The 19,838-nt window shown below is 41.1% G+C and overlaps 1 protein-coding gene across 6 annotated transcripts in view; it reads left to right on the top strand.

Moving 5' to 3' along the window:
• Positions 1-18,955, top strand: part of slc29a4a (solute carrier family 29 member 4a) — a 145,794-nt gene extending 126,839 nt beyond the window's left edge. For all 6 annotated transcript variants that reach the window (XM_043711279.1, XM_043711278.1, XM_043711283.1 and 3 more), the window contains 4 exons: positions 2,814-3,001; positions 4,458-4,698; positions 10,689-10,860; positions 13,266-18,955. In XM_043711279.1, coding sequence (XP_043567214.1) covers positions 2,814-3,001; positions 4,458-4,698; positions 10,689-10,831 — 572 coding nt within the window. In that variant the 3' untranslated portion in view covers positions 10,832-10,860; positions 13,266-18,955. The remainder of the gene's footprint in view (positions 1-2,813; positions 3,002-4,457; positions 4,699-10,688; positions 10,861-13,265) is intronic.
• The last annotated feature ends 883 nt before the right edge of the window (positions 18,956-19,838 follow it).

The raw sequence follows: 19,838 nt of genomic DNA, 5'->3' as shown, positions 1-19,838 counted from the left end.
CAGAATCCAGGATAGATGGCTGCCTTCTGCTGACTTGTAACTCTGCTGAGGTCTGGCACTGGTAGGGATGCTACAGTGGCCTGGTCAATCAGATTAGGGGAAAAGCAGCACTCAGTCTGAGGGATAAGACTTACCACTTTATTGGAAAATTAAGAGAACGGCAATTAATCTACTTGTTTTATGTCATCTATGGTTAGTCCATTCCCTTTACTGTTTGGCCTGTTCTTCTCCTTGGTCTACTGTTTTCAAAATCTAACTCCCTTCTATATTGTGCTGCTAGGCAACCCTTCTTTATCTAGGCTGCTCCGAGAAGCGAGAAAGGAGGTTGCTAAGCCGCTGGCGAGGATATTTGCCTCCTCACTCTCCACGGGAGTCATACCAGAGGATTGGAAGGAGGCGAATGTTGTTAAGGGTAATAGGGAAATCGCTGGAAATTACAGACCAGTCAGTCTTACATCTGTGGTCAGCAAAATTTTGGAATTAGGAAGTTTGGGATACAGGGAGATTTGGCTATCTGGATTCAGAATTGCCTGGTTGACAGAAGGCAGAGATTGGTTGTAGATGGAAAGTATTCTGCCTAGAGGACAGTGTTGAGTGGGGTTCCGCAGGGCTCTGTACTTGGGCCTTTGTTCTTTGTAATTTTTATAAATGACTTGGATGAGGAGGTTGAGGGGTGGATTAGTAAATTTGCAGATGACACAAAGGTTGGAAGTGTCGTCGATAGTATCGAGGGCTACTGCAGGCTGCAGCGCGACATAGACAGAATGTAGAGCTGGGCTGAGAAGTGGCAGATGGAGTTCAACCTGGATAAATGTGAAGTGATGCATTTTGGAAGGTCGAACTCGAATGCTGAATATAGGATTAAAGAGAGGATTCTTGGCAGTGTCGAGGAACAGAGGGATCTGGGTGTGCAAATACATAGATCCCTCAAAGTTTCCACCCAAGTGGATAAGGTTGTTAAGAAAGCATATGGTGTTTTGGCTTTCATCAACAGGGGATAGAGTTTAAGAGCTACAATGTTTTGCTGCAGCTCTACAAGTCCCTGGTGAGACCACACTTGGAATATTGTGTCCAGTTCTGGTCGCCCTACTATAAGAAAGATACAGAGGCTTTGGAGAGGGTGCAAAGAAGGTTTACCAGGATGCTGCCTGGACTGGAGGGCTTGCCTTATGAAGAAAGGTTGAATAAGCTCAGACTTTTCTCTCTGGCGAGAAGGAGGAAGAGAGGAGACCTGATAGAGGTGTACAAAATAATGAGAGGAATAGATAGAGTCAATGGCCAGAGACTTTTCACCAGGGCAGGATTGACTGGTATGAGAAGGCATAGTTTGAAGATATTAGGAGGAAGGTATAAAGGAGATGTCAGAGGGAGGTTCTTTACACAGAGTTGTGAAAGCATGGAATGCGTTACCAGCGGCGGTGGTGAAAGCAGAGTCAGTGGGGACATTTAAGCGACTGCTGGACATGCACATGGATAGCAGTGAGTTGAGGGGTGCATAGATTAAGTTACTATATTTACATTAGGATTAAATCTCAGCACAACATTTTGGGCCAAAGGGCCTGTTCTGTGCTGTACTTTTCTATGTTCTACGTTCTTCATTCTGACTGCTCAATGTGTGATAAAGTGAGAGTGATTTTGAGATTATGACATTTGTGATCTTGAAATTCAGTTTGGAATCAAACTCCTCAAATGCCTTTTGCAGGAATTGTGACCTCCCCATTCCTGCCATTGGCTGCTCTTAACAACAACTTCCGGCTCATTTCTCTTCATTTTGTAAACTTTCTTTTTCATCTGCTCCATTCTTTCCATGACTTTGATGTCAAAAATCAATATACAATCATTCATGGCTTCAAATAAATGTATTTGTAGTCACACAAGTTTCCGTAAAATGTTCTTGGGCTGAGTTTTACAAGAAATTGGAGGTGTCATTTTTGTTGAATTTGCTGCCTTGCTCAATCAAGGATGTTGAAAGCAATTGTACAATCCCCACTATTAATCTGGTTGATGTTGCATTTATCAAAACTGACTAAGGCTGGGGAGTGACAATTTTCTGATCTCTATGGCTCAATAAAGGTTTGCCCAACTCTTGTATAAGGGTATAAGGATCTGAAAGGGTTAATGCAGAGGAGCTCATTAGCACTGCTTAATATGATGGTGACACTTAGGTTTGGGTGTGGGAACAGCTTAGAATCTTGAAACAGTAAGACCTTTCATCAAGGTCTCCCTCACAATCTCAGTAGCAATATCTATCTAATCTACCTCCCATTGCAAACATGCAATAAACTATATCATATTTATGACAAGTGTCTCTTCTTAATGGACCACTGAGTGGTTTCTTCCACCAGACTAGACTAAGCAGGTCCTGTAAATCCCCACCAGAAAGGAGAATAGCAGCAGCAAATGTACCGGATGTATCTTTCACCATGATGAGCTGTGGTGAGGATTCATCTGACAACAAAACCTGCAAAGAACAAGCAAGAGTTAACACTGACAGTCCATGAAATGTTGGAGGTATAATCCATTAACTCAACAAGAAGTAATACTATATATAACCAGAATGGGTTAACTACAGTTTCTCGCACCAATGCATATGAAAGGTGGAGTTATGGAAAGGGATAGACTTTTCTAGATTCTTTTAAGGATTTGAAAATGGTCAAATCTTTCTGCTTGTGTTGATATTGATATGTTGGTATTTAACTCCTTCCATATCTACGCTCATAAAACAAAATGATCCTATTAAATGCATTGTAATGTCTTCTGCTGTTGTAATGCAGGTTGCTTTTTTTTAATGACAAGCCATCTGCTCTCTTTAGACATGATTCTACACCGATACATTGTGGCCCGCATTATTTGGCCATACATGCTCTCCATAGCGCTAACATACTTCATCACCCTCTGCCTATTTCCGGGACTGGAATCCGAAATTCGGAACTGCACTTTGGGAGAATGGTTACCAATCCTCATCATGGCCATTTTTAACCTGTCTGATTTTGTGGGAAAGGTGAGAGTTTTGAACACAGAATAAAACGTTTCCATAATTCAGAAATAACTATTGGTTTGGCATTTATTATATTGCTGTTTGTGGGAACTTTCTGTGAGTGAATTGGCCATCGTGCTGCCTACATTACAACATTACAACAGTGAGCACACTTCCGATCTACACCTTTATAACATGCTTTGTGCTGTCCTGAGGTCATGATAGATGCTAAATACAAGTATTTCTTTTGTACAAGCAGCTTCCTAATGACAAAAAATAATCTAACTACAAGTAATAACTAAATCATTGGACATCAGCAGAACCATCTCTCGCAGTTCCCAACCACTGCCACCATGAAGATGGCATTTATTAGCCATTGGACCTTTGTTCACATTATTTGTGAACTAATAAATTACAGTTTGCAATTATTTATTGATCTGTGTACAGTTCTGGTCTTCACATTACCAAAAGGATGTGGATGTTTTGGAGAGAGTGCAGAGGAGGTTCACCAGGATGTTGCCAGGAATGGAGGGCGCTAGGTATGAAGAGAGGTTGAGTGGATTAGGATTATTTTCATTAGAAAGACAGAAGTTGAGGGGTGACCTGATTGAGGCCTACAAAATCATGAGAGGTATAGACAGGGTGGATAGGATGAAGCTTTTTCCCAGAGTGGGGGGTCTCAATTATTAGGGGTCACGAGGTCAAGGTGAGAGTAGAAATGTTTAAGGGCGATATGCGTGGAAGGTTCTTTACGCAGTGGGTGGTGGGTGCCTGGAATGTGTTTCCAGTGGAGGTGGTAGAGGCAGGCATGATCGCATCATTTAGGCTGTGTTTAGACAGATACATGAATGGGCTTGGAGCAAAGGGACACAGATCCTTAGAAAATAGGTGACAGGTTTCGATAGATGATCTGACTTGGAGGGCCGAAGGGCCTGTTCCTGTGCTGTAATTTTCTTTGTTCTTTTGTTCTTTGTTTGAAGCACTTTTGTTCACTAGCTGTAAAAAAATTAGCGAGAGGGCAGGAAAGACTCTAAGACTGATAGTCAGGAATCGCCCAGTAGGGAGTGACATGCCTTCTGTCCTTTTGATTGACCTTGGTAGGCATTGCTGCATCTGGAATGATCAAAGGTAGGAGTGTAGGACTGGGACAATTTGAGACAGGAGGTCCCATGATGAAACCACCAGGAATACTTTCAACCAACGATCACAATCTAAAGTAATAGAGAAATGAACAGGGAAATCCATCTTTTCCCTGTGCAATTTGGAAGCAAGTTTAGTTTTTACTTTAGATTGTGCGTGAGATTGTGATAGATTCAATAAATCCAAGAAAAGGCCATGGATAGTCAGTACCAAAGCTGCACCCCTAAGCATTGTCACTTACGGCTGAAGAAGTAACAAGTGAAATAGCATTTCTCTGTTTCAGAGTACAAAGGTGCAATTTGCTCATTTATTAAAACGTCTTTGTTTTATTTTGTTGCAGATACTTGCAGCTTTGCCTTATGACTGGAAGGGACTTCATCTCCTCATCTGTTCCTGCACCAGGGTTGTCTTCATCCCACTCTTCCTTCTGTGTGTGCTCCCAGGCGACCAGGCTGTTTTCAATCATCCTGCCTGGCCATGTGTCTTCTCTCTGCTAATGGGGATTTCAAACGGCTATTTTGGTAGTGTGCCAATGATCTTGGCAGCAGGCAAAGTCAACCCAGAACAGAGAGAGCTGGCAGGTAAGCACAACAGTTTAGCTGGATTGGGTTTCTTTGGGGAATTACTTAAATAGAGTCTTTGGAATGATAAAATTACAATTACCACACACAATTATTGTCATTGCCATGGCAATCTCCATGGATACAATTAACAATGGCTATTTCAGCAGAAAAGATAAACTCTTACAATTAAATTCTTGGCCAATCTGTGAAGTCTCCAATTGGTGAATTGATTGATTGTTGTTTTGCTAACGCTATTGCACTTGCTCTCAAGAAGCCAGATACTCTGATTTGTAGACATGAAGAAATGGGAAGGAGAACAGAAGAGTAATTTCTTATTAAAGTAGTCCCTGACATCCACAGGAAAAAAGTATAATCAAGAAATATATTTGTTATTGTAGTGATTGTAATGAGATCAGCCAACTGGATCTCATAGAATATGAGTTCCCTTTTTGGGGCTGTTAATCTGGTTCAGTCAGGGAGTCCTGGCTAACAAATAAAAAGGGTGAGTGTCAGAGATACTGACAGTCTGGTACCTGACTCTGAGTGAGACAGTACTAAAAATCAAGAACTGTTCATGTGTTAGAACACGGTAATTTGGTGTTGGGATATGAGCATCTGTGGAGCTATTTCAGTGGCAACAAGAGCAAAGCATGATCCTTAAGAAACTTGCTCACAGCAGTCATCTTTGAGTTGGGGTAAGCATTTCTTACATTATGCCTTTGTTTGGAAAGCTTGATTCATTTGTTCTTGCTATAGAGGACTGGGCCCAATATGGGGAAAGAATGCATTATTATTTCCAGGCAAATGACATTGGGACAGACGACAAATGACAAGTAATTCTCCAGCCTGTGGACCTGCAGGTTTTTCTGTCATTAGGAACCTAACTTTCCCTGAGGCACCAGATACTAAAACCTTTCAAGAATAGATAGATATAATTAAGGAACATTGTGAACCCAAGCCTCCTCTGATTCTAGGATGCTGTCACTTTTACTTGGCAGTTTGTGGACCAGGGGATTCTGTGTTGGGATTTTTGACTAGGTTAAAATGACTGGCAGAAACCCATGACTTTGATTTAGCCCTTAAAGTGAAAGAGTAAATTACTTGGTAATATCAACACCATGTCTGGTTAAGTGTTGATCCAGTTCTAATGGAGGCCATAGCAATGATTGCAGAACCAGTTTTTCACAAAATTCACTCTATACTCCAGCCCTTAACTTTGCACAAGACCTCAGCTAGGTGAGAACCTATAGCAGGGAGCTTTTAAGGATGAAGGATGCAATGTGAGTGTACAGTACCTTTAAGAGAGTTAAAAGCTAGCAGAACTACCTGACAGCACCAAGTGTTCTGAACAAGATACAATGTAAACATATGGCCCAGCAGCTACTGTAGATGGTTGCCTGGAGACAAAAATAAATTTGAATTAAGCTAATCAGTTTAAATTATACTCCCCCAAAATACCAAACTTCAATCAAGTTTGAATTTAGTATATTGACAATATTAAAAGTCAATGACAATATCCGATGTTTTCGGGGAAAAATTGAACAGTTGGGGGAGAACTGCCAAAAGATCAACAAATATAGGCTGTCAGTGAGAACTGTCTGAGAGATACCTTTCTAGAAAAGGAGTTTGCACAGAGAAAAAACATCAACACCAACCTCGAAAGCAGATCCACAAAGGGAAGATTTAAAGCTTGGTTTTGAAATCTGACTTTTGGTAAATCTTAATCGGGGATTTTATCGAACTAGTATTATAGAAGGGAAAATAAAAGATAGGCTAGAGGAAGGAGTTGTAAATAGTTGTTAGTTAATTATTACCTGTTATACTTTAAGAAATAAAGTTGTTACTTCTTACTTTAACTAGTTCTTGGCCTCTCGAATTTTCACAGATTACTGCACAGGATAAATCTTTTCTGTGTTACTGGTTTAAAATTAACAGAGGGGGTTTATCTTGTGTTGTGACATTTGCACCAGGTTAAACCTGATCATCTTGAACCTGGAGGGGAAGGTAAGACAGCATCAGGAATGTCAATGCTGGACACAAGACCACATCATGCGAGAGAGAGAGAGAGAGAGAGAGACAGACAGTTTGATACGGGGTATGATGCTTGGTGTAAGGATTGCACAGTGAATAGGTGCCGCAAATTTGTAAATGGTGTGGGAGCAAAACATGCACTGCCACTCGGAGCAGACAGAAAGGCCTGCCAGAATCCATGGGTTCACCGTCTCTGTCAGGCATTGACAGGTCCTCAGAATCTGAGCTGAACGTGATGGATGAACCCACCTCAACACCTTTGCCACTGAAGTGAAATTCTACCGAGGTGCTCCTGGTGCAAGAGGTGAGCTCCTGTGCATTACAATATGGATGTCAAGTCAGAGGAATCTGATCCGTTGCTAAAACACCCCAGGAGGCTCTCCAAGAGAAAGGATCAGCTTATGTCCTTCAACGCGGAGGGGGTGGGTGGGGGAGGTGTTGGGTGTTGGGGGAGGTGGGAGTAGAAAGCTGCAGTGATTGTGATGAGGTCAGTCAGCTGGACTTCATAAAATATGAGTTCCCCGATTGGGGCTGTTAATGTGATCCAATTGACAGATTAAAAACAGGAGTGTCAGAGATACTGACACTCTGGTACCTGGCTCTGAAGGAGGCATACTAATGTCAAGGACTATTAATCTGTATATAAAGGCTGACTTAATGACAGGATACCAGCTGCTCTGGAGTTATTTCAGTTATTATTTGTACAAAACAACTTCTTAAATCTGTTGTCCATTAGCAATAGACTCGGTTCCAGTACTCCACTTCAGAGCTGTTCTGCTGACTGGAAGGAGCATGTAGAGCATTAGGATAGGTTCTGCAGCTTTCAAACTGCCAGAGACATGACTGGGAGCTTTGCAATCTGGAATGAAATATTCCCACAGCGTGGAAGTGTCCCAGATTCTCCACCAGGGTGCAAATTAAAATGTTGTTTCAGGTACAAATTGATTTTCAGTGACCAGAAAATCGTTGACATTGAACATGATACATGTTGGCTGCATGCAAGGCTCTACCAGCTAAATACCAGCCACAAATTTTGCCGAATTTATGATCACCCTGGTCAACTGACTCTAATTATCTCCTGAATTGAATAGCCGTCACTGTTCACACTTAAAGCTTAACCCCTTTGACTGTGTTTGGCCAGTACATGTCGCAAAATTAACAATGACTGCTTCCTTAGCCTAATCTTAATCTTGACACTCTCGAATCTTGGGTCACACTGATGCCGGGGGCAGCTTTCCATTTCAGTGATAACAGAAGCTCATGTTGTCTGGGCTCAGGGCTACATTGAAGACAGTGAGAACTGCAGATGCTGGAGATCAGAGTGGATAAAGAGTGGAGCTGGAAAAAGCACAGCAGGTCAAGAGACATCAGTGGAGGAGAGGAGTTGACGTTCCAGGTTGGAACCTTTCGTCAAGATGAAAATCCTGATGAAAGGTTCTGACTTGAAACGTCGACACCTCACCTCCTCTGATGCTGCTTGACCTGCTGTGCTTTGTCCAGCTCCATTCTTTATCCACTCAGGGCTACATTCTCAACATAGAAACTCCCTATGGAGAATCCCAGCTCTGCCCTTGCCAAGTTGTGCTGTCACATCCTTTGGAGTCACCTTTAGTCACAGAACCAGCAACTCAACCTGAGCTTGTGTGGATTTCCAAAGTGGTCTCATAAATCAGTATGAATGAATGAATGAATGAATGACTGAATGAATGAATGACAAACATTATCTCCACTAGTAATTGTAAAAGTCCAAATCTGTGCCCAAAAAAAGGCCCAATGTTGGCAATTGCCCACAATTTACAAAAGACATCAACTATCCCTTAAAATTGGCCATGATTATGCAGAGTTTCCAATGTAAGGAGGTTAGGGATGAGACTTGGCATTCATCAGAAGATAGATTGCAGACTCATTGAAAATCCTTACTCCAGATTGTGGTGATTGGTGAGCTGTCAGGGTGACATTCATCATCTAATCAGGTGATGCAGAGTTTAAGCCTATAAATAAATATTTGGACTGGTGTAAGATTGATGCATAACAAAAAGGAATGAAATGAATATGATAGAATGAGCAATAGATGTCACTCCAAATGGATGACACTTGTCGGGTCTGATTGATGCAGTGGAATTGTGGCTTTAGTTACAATTTATGCAAAATCTACACTCATTTGAATATCTTGACAGTGTAGTTTGATAGATATCAACCCCAAAAGAACTCAGAATATGACTTGAGTTTTTAAAGTTAGTTTTGCTGATAATTTTCTTGGTGGTTTCAGCTTTTGCTGCTGAATGCCTTGCTGTGAGCTGTTGTGAGTATGCTCCATAATTAATAAATATTGCTTGGATTTTGGAGGATGTGGAAAAAGGGATTAGTTTTAAGTATTTCAAATGGTTTTGTTAAAATAGGTAATTTAACATTGTCTTTAGATATTTAGAAATCACTTGACTGATAACAACTGGTTTTGCTGTTGATCATGATGTGGCGTTTTGAATGGAGATGAATTGTTTTACCTAATTTAGTTGGAGGTAAACCTTCTAAAAAAAAAGCAGCTGTGTTGAAAGGAAGTCTGCTAAGAACAAGCTGAGTTGGAGGAAAACTTGCTAAGGACAAGCTGCCCAGCTGATCCCTCCAGTTTCTGAAAATAAAGCCCTCTAGCTTAGTTCAGGGTGAGGCCTATTTGTTCTTTTAACAGAGTGATTGGAAGAACATTTCAAGATTGAAGGGACTGAGCAAACTGTATCTATAAAAGCCTTTACCAGTGACTGTACATAATTAGTGACTCGATTACACATGCCAGAACATCAGGAAACCATCTCTGGAACATGCTACTCTTTAACCTTTAGTTTTCAATACTAACCTTTTGGTCAAAGTGTTTTTTTTTTCAGAAAACCAATCTTTGCAGAGAAATATGATTTTTTTTCCTCTTTTCCTTACGAGTGCACGTGTATGTATTTATGTTTGTCTTTGTGCTTAGGAGATATTTAACAGGATAAGGATTTATATTTCATTTTACTGACTGTGTATCTTTCCCAATTATTGAATTTTGTTTTTGTTTTGATAATAAACCCACAATTGTTTTTATAAAAACTTAGTTGCTAGTTCATTTTCTTTAAAATGAGATATAAAAAGAAATGCATCTTGGTAACCAGGTAAAAATAATTTTTACTTTACATTGTGATCCATGGAATAATAGGACCAGAGACTAGTGCACTCCCTCAGCCTTTGACATACAGAGCATATGTGTTTTTATAGACTCTCAGCTTCTTCCCCAGTTAAATGCTCAATAGTAAAATATTTGATGATCTCACCTAAAAGATGGGCTATATACACTGTAATGCTGGAGTCATGGTAGAAAGCTCCATAGTCTGAAGTCTCATATGGTGAAATGCTTCTCCATCATATTGTGACATAGTATTCCAGTTACAAAGAGGAGCGTTAGTATTCCAGACATTTGTCACTATTTGACAGCAGGATGGCAAGCTTGTAGGCTGTTTCCTGGAGCCCCCGAACATTGGCATGTATTCTTGTTTTTGTGTAGAGGTGTTAATCTTTTGAAATCCACTGTAGAAAATACATGATAGGTTCCAGAACACAGACATAAGTGTCCAGAGGTCTGGTCAAAGGGCAAGAGTCTTAAGGGAGGAGGAAGAGACAGAGAGGCTGAGAGGGCGAATGCCAGAACTTGCACACTTTGGTTGTCACTGGTAGGGCAATTAAAACTGGGTGCATTTCAGGGGCCAGACTGTGCAAACATAGAGAGCTCAAAGGGCTGCAGAGGCAGAGGATTGAGATCCAAAGGGATTCGCAAATGGGATTTGAAATTTTTTAAAAATCAAGGTATTGCTCAAGCAGGAAGCAATGTAGTCAACAGTGTCACTGGATAATCAGTGAACAGGGTTTGGTGTGAGTTAGGATAGGAGCAGCAAAGTTTTGAATGACCTCAATGTCTTGGTTGAAAGCTATTCCTGCTTCTTTCTTCACAGGTAACACTATGACTGTATCCTACATGTCGGGACTAACATTAGGATCTGCAGTGGCCTACGTCACATATAGCCTGACCAGTATGTCTCATACTTCATGTATTCACACTGAAACCATCAACGCTTCTCTGACCACAGGAATCTAAAAAAGGCTCTCTTCACATTCTCATCAGGGGTGAGCAAACCTCCAGAATTTTAGTTCAATAGGCCATGCGGCCTGAGTAAAACTTCCAAATGCTTTTGTTCGACCCAATGTTGACCTGTGGGGAGAGTTGTGATGGAATATTTCCATTGCCCACAGTATTTTGATTGACTTGTGTTCAATGTGAATTGTTACTGCCATGTTTAAGCTAAACCTGTTGAGTTTAAATCTACCCTTTTCATGCTCCATTATTTTTGCTCTGGTCTTCCAGCCTGGAATGTTTTAAACATCTCCACCAGAGACTCTGATGTAAAATGCCTCTTTTGGTTAAATCCAGACATCTAAATGCACAACGTTTCTTCAATAATAGAGGTTAAATTCACCATGTGTTATATTAGTGGTGAATATTTTGATTTAGTATTTTTATTCTCATGAGATGAGGGCATTGCCAACAAGGCCAGCTTGTGTTGCTCACTTCTAATTGCCCCTTGAGCTGAGTGACTGGTAGGCAATTTCAGTCAACCACATTGCTGTGGGCCTAAAATCACATGTAGGTCAGACCAGGTAAGGATGGCAGATTCCCATCTCTAAAAGATGATAATGCACCATAAGACATGGGTGCAGAATTCAGATAATCAGCCTGTTGCGTCTGCTCCGCCATTCAATCATGGCTGATCTGTATCTCAACCTGCTTGTCCTGCCTTTTCACGTGTAACCCTTGATCTCCTTACCAATCAAGAACATGTGAAATTGTATAACCTTGAATGGACTGTCTGAAAGAGTGGTGGAAGCAGATTTATGAATACCTTTCAAAAGAGATTTGAATAGATACTTGAAAGCGAAAGATTTGTAAAGCTACAGCAAAATAAAGCAGGAAAGGGAACCAATCAGATAGCTCTTTTAAAAGGCCAACACAAGCACCAATGGCCTCTTACAATGTTGTGATTGAATATTCAAATGTTTTTGATTTCTGAGACTAACTCTGCATTAACATCCCAAAATATAACAACTATATTCGAACTTCAGTTTAAATAAAGTTTTATTTGTTTTGAATTAACAGATCAATTAATTGTTTAATGTAGGTTTAGGCCTTTCATAGAATCTGATTGGATATACAGAAAAAAACACTTTTAAGGAATATTTGAGGAATGTCTGTCAATCTATTCTATCTCCTCTCCACTGATATCATGCCTTTGAAGGTCCTAACCTTTGCTGGGTAATGCTCCAGTTCTCCATCATTCAGAGTTGCTAAAACTGTTGGACATATTCCTGGAGGTATCATCACATGACCATTCCCAACAGCCCCTCGCCACATTTCACCATTGGTACCTGATGTAGATACATTCACGACACCTTCCTATGCCAGTTACTATAGATATTTTCTAATCTATCTTCAGAGATGCCATGACATACCTCTGGAGCAGTTGGAACTTGAACCCAGGTCTTCTAGCTCAGAGAAAGGGACACAACCCCTGTATCACAGAAGCTGTGAAGTGATGTACTCTTCATGACCCAATTCAATGATTTTTCATTGTAGCAACCACAGTTAGCCAGTAACCTATTGATGAGCAAGCTGTTATTGGTTGAATTGAAGAGCAAAACAATTGTTGCTGTATTAAGAAGCAATTAAATGAGTACATAAAAAGCTAGGCCCTAATAGGCTATGAGCCAAGTGCAGATAAATGGGATTAGATTAGTTTGGTGTTTGTTGGTTGGCATAGACATGGTGGGTCTGTCTCCATAATTCTAAAAAAAAGTGAACATTTATATCTCTGTCTCATCCAATGAGTTGGGAGAGGACTGAAGATCGGAATTATAACACGGTCTATCTTACAGAAAGCAGTCTGCTTAATCAGTCTCTCTGGATTGCAGCATGGTTGAAGCTGTAGCAAAATCTGACACAAGTTAAGATGCCGCGAGTGCAGGATAATTCACGCAATTTATGTGTGTGAAATCAATCCTCATTAATTACAGAAGTGCAATTGATGCAAAAATGACCTAATTATCTGCGCTCTGCTTGGGGATTGTAATGTGACTTTTAAGCAAAGGGTGGCCATAATTAAACTGATTCAATGGTCAGTTTCGACTGAGAAATAGATAAATACTTGGATGAAAAAAAATACACAGGCTTCTATGAAAAGAGCAAGGAAGTGAGATTAATTGAGCAGCTTTATGAATGAACCAACACAGTTACATTGGTCTGAATGACGTCTTCTGGCACATTATCATTGTATTATTCTATATTGCCTTCGAGTAAATAGGATTTTGCCATCTACCATAGAAGCAGCTCATAGGAGTGGCACCATCCTCTGTATGTCTATTAAACAGTGGGTTAATTGGTCATGGAAATCCTTAACAGATTGGGCTTGATAATGCAAATACTTGCAAGAATTCACTTTTAGTTACTGACACATTCAAATGTTTATATTTCCTTGCAGGCTAAATGGAGAAATGCTAAAGGTTATTTAGATCATCCCATGGAAACATTGCTTGGTCCGCATCATCTCAAACATATAAAAGATCCCCAACGTGTCTGGGACTTTGTTTTTATTCTGCACATCCTCGAGAATTGGATGGGATCACCTTCATGAACATGAAAAGCTTCTGAAGAAGCTCCGAATGGAAGTGTTATCCGTCAGAATCACCGACAGCCTTGACTTTAATTGAGACTAAAAACAGTCCTAAAATCTCGTCTAAGACTGCCTGCTTATTGTTATTTTGTTTGCCAACTCTGTTTAGAATTGTGTTCCTCTTTTTACAGAAGGGAGCTGTTGTCCTCTCAAGTACAGCTTTCTTGAGCAGTGTAAGAGGGGTTCTGTAATTCTATGGCTAATGTTCCCAAGCATTTTCCAGACAAAATGTGCATTTGTTTAAGCAAATTAACTTCTCAAACCCACTGTGTTTTATTCTTCAAGGATTCCATGGGCAGGTCTGCACTGTGTTTTAAAAGACCACCAAAAATGATGCTTTTATACATTCCTCCGAGTGTATCTGAATGTGGCTTTAATCATCTTTCCTGCATTTTATTTGACTATAACCCAGCGAAAACCTTCTATTGTGAGTAAGATTGTTTCAGGTGAACAGAACAGCCTGCCAGTTTATATATTGTCAAAGTGCTGATGTTTCCAGAACATAACTCCACATCAATCAAAAGTGATATGTTCACCTCTAAAAGTAATCTCTGTCTGAACTCATTACACTTTGTAAAGGCCTTCATTACAACTCATTTCCAAAGAAGAGTCAGTCTCAAATTAGAAAGCTTTGAGGAAGGACACAATTTCACAACATGATTCTGCTTAAAGTTAGATGCATTAGTTAATCAGTCAAGAGGGAGCTAGGTAAACACATGAGAAAGAAGACGAAGCTAATAGGACAAGATGAATAGTGCTGGAAGAGGCTTGTGTGGTGTATAGACACCAGTATATGGACCAGTTGACTCCAGAGGCCTGTTTCTGTGCAGTAAATTCAATCCCAAAGCTTCATTTGTAAGGAACCCTGCCAACTCAATGGTCTACTAGTGATGAGCAGCATCAACTGACTCATAATGGGGGCAGGCTTTTGACAGGGGAAGTAAAATGCATACATCAGAATTCCAACTAAAAAACTTTAAAATCCCAACAGACGAACAGGTATTATATTTTCTTCAAACTTAGGTCTGAGCAGCTCCTGGATAATAATTGCAAGGCGTGAGTGCAGGTTTCTATACAGCTGCAGTGAAATTGGAATGAGAATTAAACAGCCTCACAGCACTTCATAAATTCTACAGTAGCCTTCACTCATTGAGTTATTATTACTGACAACTTGAGTAAAGCCCCAAATAACTGAATCCAAACAAGAAACAGAATTCTGACAGAATCCAACTGAATAATCACACCTTCCTGCTGCATTTCCTTCATGTCTTAGATCTTGAAGCCAAAATCTACGCTTCTCGGGTAAATGCCTCAAATAGTATTCTCGTAGTGGAGACTTACTCCATCTGAAATGTGCCCCATTCGGTGTTTTTTTTACTTTGCAAATCTTTATCTGGTATTGTACTTAACGAAGAAAGTAAATCAGAGCAGGGGGAGGGTATCCTGTTTGGATTCTGGCCCTAACTGGTTGATCAGCATTTCTGAATGAGTAAACTGAGAATTGAGACAGATGAAGATTGAAAATACAATATCTTTTGTCCCATGGGATAGGGGTCTCACTTTGTGCAACACTGCCTTAAAGGACCTGTCACTCCCACTAATAGCTATGTCAGTAGCGACAAATGGGGGAAAAGTTGAGTGTGCGTCTGCCATCTGTTATTGTTCTGTGTCAAATGATAACTCCTTGTGTAATCTTTCCTTGTGTCTTGAAAATTATTCCAGTTTTTCAAAATAACAGGTATAAATTGCAAAGCCAGGACCACAACACAGTCCAGCACTGGAAAGATTCTTTAACATGTTAGTGCTGTTGTCAGTTATTATGCTGTTGGGGTGAGATGGTGCAAGTTAGAGGGATGTGGAGCATAAACACCAGCGTAGACCAGTTGGGCCCAAAGGCTTGTTTCTGAGCTGTATAACTACAGTGTAAAATTTCTAGTATTTGTGTAAAAAGAGAGAAAAACAGTATTATTGCTGTTAGCTTCAGATAATGTTGCTCTACTGAGTCTGATTGAAGACTGTGAATGTGAGCTAACAGAGACCATTCACTCCAGTTAACCCCTTACTCTCTGATCCTTAGAATAACAGCCATAATAATATTGTTAAACAGAAATAAGGAGAGTGCTCATACATGTGTAGAATATACAGATGTTTAGATATGGTAGACCATGATTTCTGCAAGATGCTTATACTTTTCTTTCTACTGCATAATTTAAAGACTGATTTAAAATGGTAAATATTGTGTACACGTGATCTGATTTTATCAAAATTTGATATAAATATATACAGGGCAGGTCATTTGTCCAACATCCAGGCTCAAACAACCACATTCCTGGCGACTTTCCTGTCTATACCACTAAAGTTTCCAATCCTTTTGTTTCTTGAGTCTTGCCTCTACAGTAACCCTGTGCTGGAACACAAAGCCCTTTGCTCCATCTAACAACCATGTTGAGCTGCTTCAAGTGAATATTCCAAGTCTTCTTGCTAGACTTCTGCTGCTGTCAGCAGATTCTAGTTGTTCCAGATTTCTTGGTAATCTTGTGCTGTCGCCTTATATGAAATAAGTTGCAAAGTTGGTTTTGGTCAAAGGTTTATGGAGCAGACCTCCTATTTCTTTACTCTGTTATGGGAGGTGAGCAAAGTCAGCATTTGTTGTCTAATTCCCTTCAACTGAGTAATTGGACCAACCATATTGACATGGATCTGGAGTTACGTGTAGACCAGACCAGGTAACCAAGGTAGATTTCCTTCCCTGAAGGGCATTTTGTGAAACAAACGGGTACTTACGATAATCTCACATCAGCGAGATTAGCTTTCAATTCCAGATTAATGAATTAGTCAATGAATTTAAATTCCACCAGCTGCTATGGTGAGATTGAACCCATGAGCCCAGAGCATTAATAGGATTCCTAGTTCCAGCAGTTTACACTCAATCCACTGTCTCCGCCATATTATGTAGAGTGTTTGTGTGAGGATTACAAACAGGAGACAACTACCTTCATTGTAGTGATAATGCTCAGTTGGACAGCCTAGCAAAGGCCACATTTGACCCTTATTCCAGGCATCACTTTTTCAGCAATCCCTGAATCAGCAAACAGCACTTCCTTGACTGACCTGAACCCTGTCACATCATTCAGTATAGTTTGGCCAGTGATAATCAATGTGACTTCCCAGGAACCTTACTGCAGCTAATTGGAAGCCAATGGCTGTGAATTTATTCTTCACCTGATCATAATACTCATTCTGTTCCAATACACCGCAGGCATGAGCACACAAGTTCTTATATAATTTCTTTGGAGAGTTTAGTTGACACTTATGATTGTGATAGACCAAACAGTTATCCATCAGAGGGAGCTCGTACCTCAGCTGTTATATGAAGATTCCTAGCTACCAATCCAGCATATTGCTGTGATAAAGTGTGAGAGTAGTGTTCTGCACACATCCTTGTTTCACACTATTTGAATCAGACAACACAACTTCCTTCAATAAACCCTCGGCCAGGCATCACATTATGGAGCTATTTCAGCATCAGCCCATACCAAATCACAGGATTGTTACAATGCAGAAGGAAGCCATTCAGCCATCGTTTGTGCACCGGCTCTCTGAGTATTTTAACTTGGTGTGGTTGACCTGCCCTTTTCCCCATTATCCTGCACATTATTTCTATCCAAATATCCATCCAATACATTCATGAATGTCTCAATTGAACCTGCCCTTCTGGACAGTGCATTAATTGCTGACTGAGTGAACACCATATTACTCAATCTACATTTGCTTCTTTACAAAACACCTTTAAAGCTGGTTCACAGTTAGCTTACAAGTTTCTCCCAATCCAATCTGTCCAGTCCTCGTATGATTTTTGAAAACTGTCAAACCTCACTTAGTGTTCTTTTTTCTAGGGAAAACAATCCTAGCTTTCCCAATCTGTCTTCATAACTGGACTGTCTCGTTGTTGGAACCATATTCAGACTCTCTGCTGTCTCTCCAGTGTTGTTCATATTCTTCCTAAAGTCTGACACCTAGAAATGTACACAATACTCCAGCTGAGGCTCAACTCGTGTCCTGTACAAGTTCAGCGTATCCTTGTGCTCCTGTTCTTTATGCCTCTATTAGTGTCATCAGAATGCTGTATTCTTTATTCATACCTCTCCATTGGTGCTGTCTCCTGCAATGGCTTATGCAGGTATACTCTCTGTGCCCCTACCATGGTTAAAGTAAACTCATATTGTTTGGAAAACTGGTGATAACCCAACATCCTGTTAAACCTTTAAAGATGGCCTGTGTTGTAATTGCTTTAATCAACAAGCAGCATATTTAATATATTGGTCTTTATTTTGTGCTCTGCGCATATTTTGAATTTGGTGAGACCATGGAATTGAGATAGTCTTTTGATGCTGCAGTGTGATCCCCTCATATAACAGCTTCAGAAGCAAGGCATTGCACAGAATTGGATTCTTTGCTGTAGACAAAAGGATGCTGAACCCAGCCAGCCAGCTGCCCTTGTTCTGTCATATCTCAGTGGTGTCTGTAGCTGTGGATTTTGTGAGACTTTGGGCAGAACTTTATGGGTGCCCCCGCCGAGTTAACACTTTGATCAGAGTTGGGGAGGGGGTGGGGTTGGGGGTGTACATTTGGGCACCATGCCATTTTGTTGCCAGTGCCTACTTTCCCACTGCTCATAGCAAGGGTGGCATTGGAAAGTTTCCATTGTGCTGCTGGGATTTCATCCTTGGCTTTGGGAGAAGGGCAGCTCCATGTGTTGAGCAGCCAGACCTGACGGGATGGCAAAGTGGTGGACGTACCTCCTTTATGGGTCCCTATCCATGGGAAGCCCCTCTCCCAAGTTCTGACCACCCCAATGATTTTCTGCACCCCTCACCTCCATCTCAGGGGCATGGCAACCTGGCTGCAGTGAGACGTTGGACTTACAAAGTGCGGATTCATTGCCTCAGGCCTCTGTCTGGGAATGGTTGTAGAGCCAGCAGTGGCCACCACTATTGGTGGTGGTGTTGGGAACCAGAGAGCTGCCACCTACTTGATTGGCTTGCAGATCTCAGAGGTAGGAGATCATCTCAAGACGATTAATGGGATGGCTACCACTAAATGACTGTGGTACTCTCCAGAACCGTACCCCTGTCCTACAACATGCCCTCCCCTTCCCCACCCCACCCTGCATAAACTCCAGCCCCTTCTGTCTTCAAATTAGGCTGAACACCTCGAGCAGATGCTCATTAGAGGCTCCAGTAGAAACCTGATAGAGGTCAACTCTGAGTAGCACTGCTCATCAGCTGGACCTGCAAGTGCATCTTACTGGATCTGTCACTTAATCATTTTTCTGAAAACCATGCCATCTTGCTGTTGCTTTAAGCAACAATAGGTACAAAATAAAGTGTGGTCACAAAATAAAGTGCTGAGCAGACTAACTGATATAGAACATAGAACATAGAACAATACAGCACAGAACAGGCCCTTCGGCCCACGATGTTGTGCCGAACATTTGTCCTAGCTTAAGCACCCATCCATGTACCTATCCAATTGCCGCTTAAAGGTCACCAATGATTCTGACTCTGCCACTCCCACAGGCAGCGCATTCCATGCCCCCACCAGTACTGTGAGCAGTTTTGGTCCATTATTTCAGAAAGGATATTATTTTGTTGGAGGCAGTTCAGACAAAGTTCACTCGGATGATCCCCAACAATGGGGCGGCACAGTGGCTCAGTGGTTAGCACTGCTGCCTCACAGCACTGAGGTTCCAGGTTCAGCTTTGGACAAGTGTCTCTGTGGAGTTTGCACAATCTCCCTGTGTCTGCGTGGGTTTCCTCCCACAGTCCAAAGATGTGCAGGTTAGGTGAATTGGCCATGCTAAATTGCCCGTAGTGTTAGGTAAGGGGTAACTGTAGGCCCTGTATTCCGCATTCTTATTTGTCCTTCCAAAATGGACAACCTCACACTTGACAGGGTTGAACTCCATCTGCCACTCTTCAGCCCAGCTCTGCATCATATCTAAGTCCCTTTGCAGCCGATAACAGCCCTCCTCACTATCCACAACTCCACCAATCTTCGTATCATCTGCAAATTTACTGACCCACCCTTCGACTCCCTCTTCCAAGTTATTAATAAAAATTACAAACAGATAAGTGCTCTGTTTCTCCTCCGCTACTACAGATCTTTGTCAATTTGCTAAGATCTCAATCTTCACTGCTTTACCATTGTGCCTGCCTGTTAGCTTTGCTCTCAACATCTATCTGTCTCTTCTGTGACTTTCTCAATAAATGAATGTCTCCTTTCTGCTTCAATATCACCTGCCCTCCTCAGCTTTGAGTGCCTGTGCTCCCCATTCTCTTTAAATTCCTTGGTCTCATGCAACCTACTACTGCTGTTTCA

Source organism: Chiloscyllium plagiosum, chromosome 21, assembly GCF_004010195.1.
Source record: "Chiloscyllium plagiosum isolate BGI_BamShark_2017 chromosome 21, ASM401019v2, whole genome shotgun sequence".
Classification (NCBI taxonomy): Eukaryota; Metazoa; Chordata; class Chondrichthyes; order Orectolobiformes; family Hemiscylliidae; genus Chiloscyllium; species Chiloscyllium plagiosum.
This window is presented reverse-complemented; position numbering and strand designations above follow the sequence as displayed.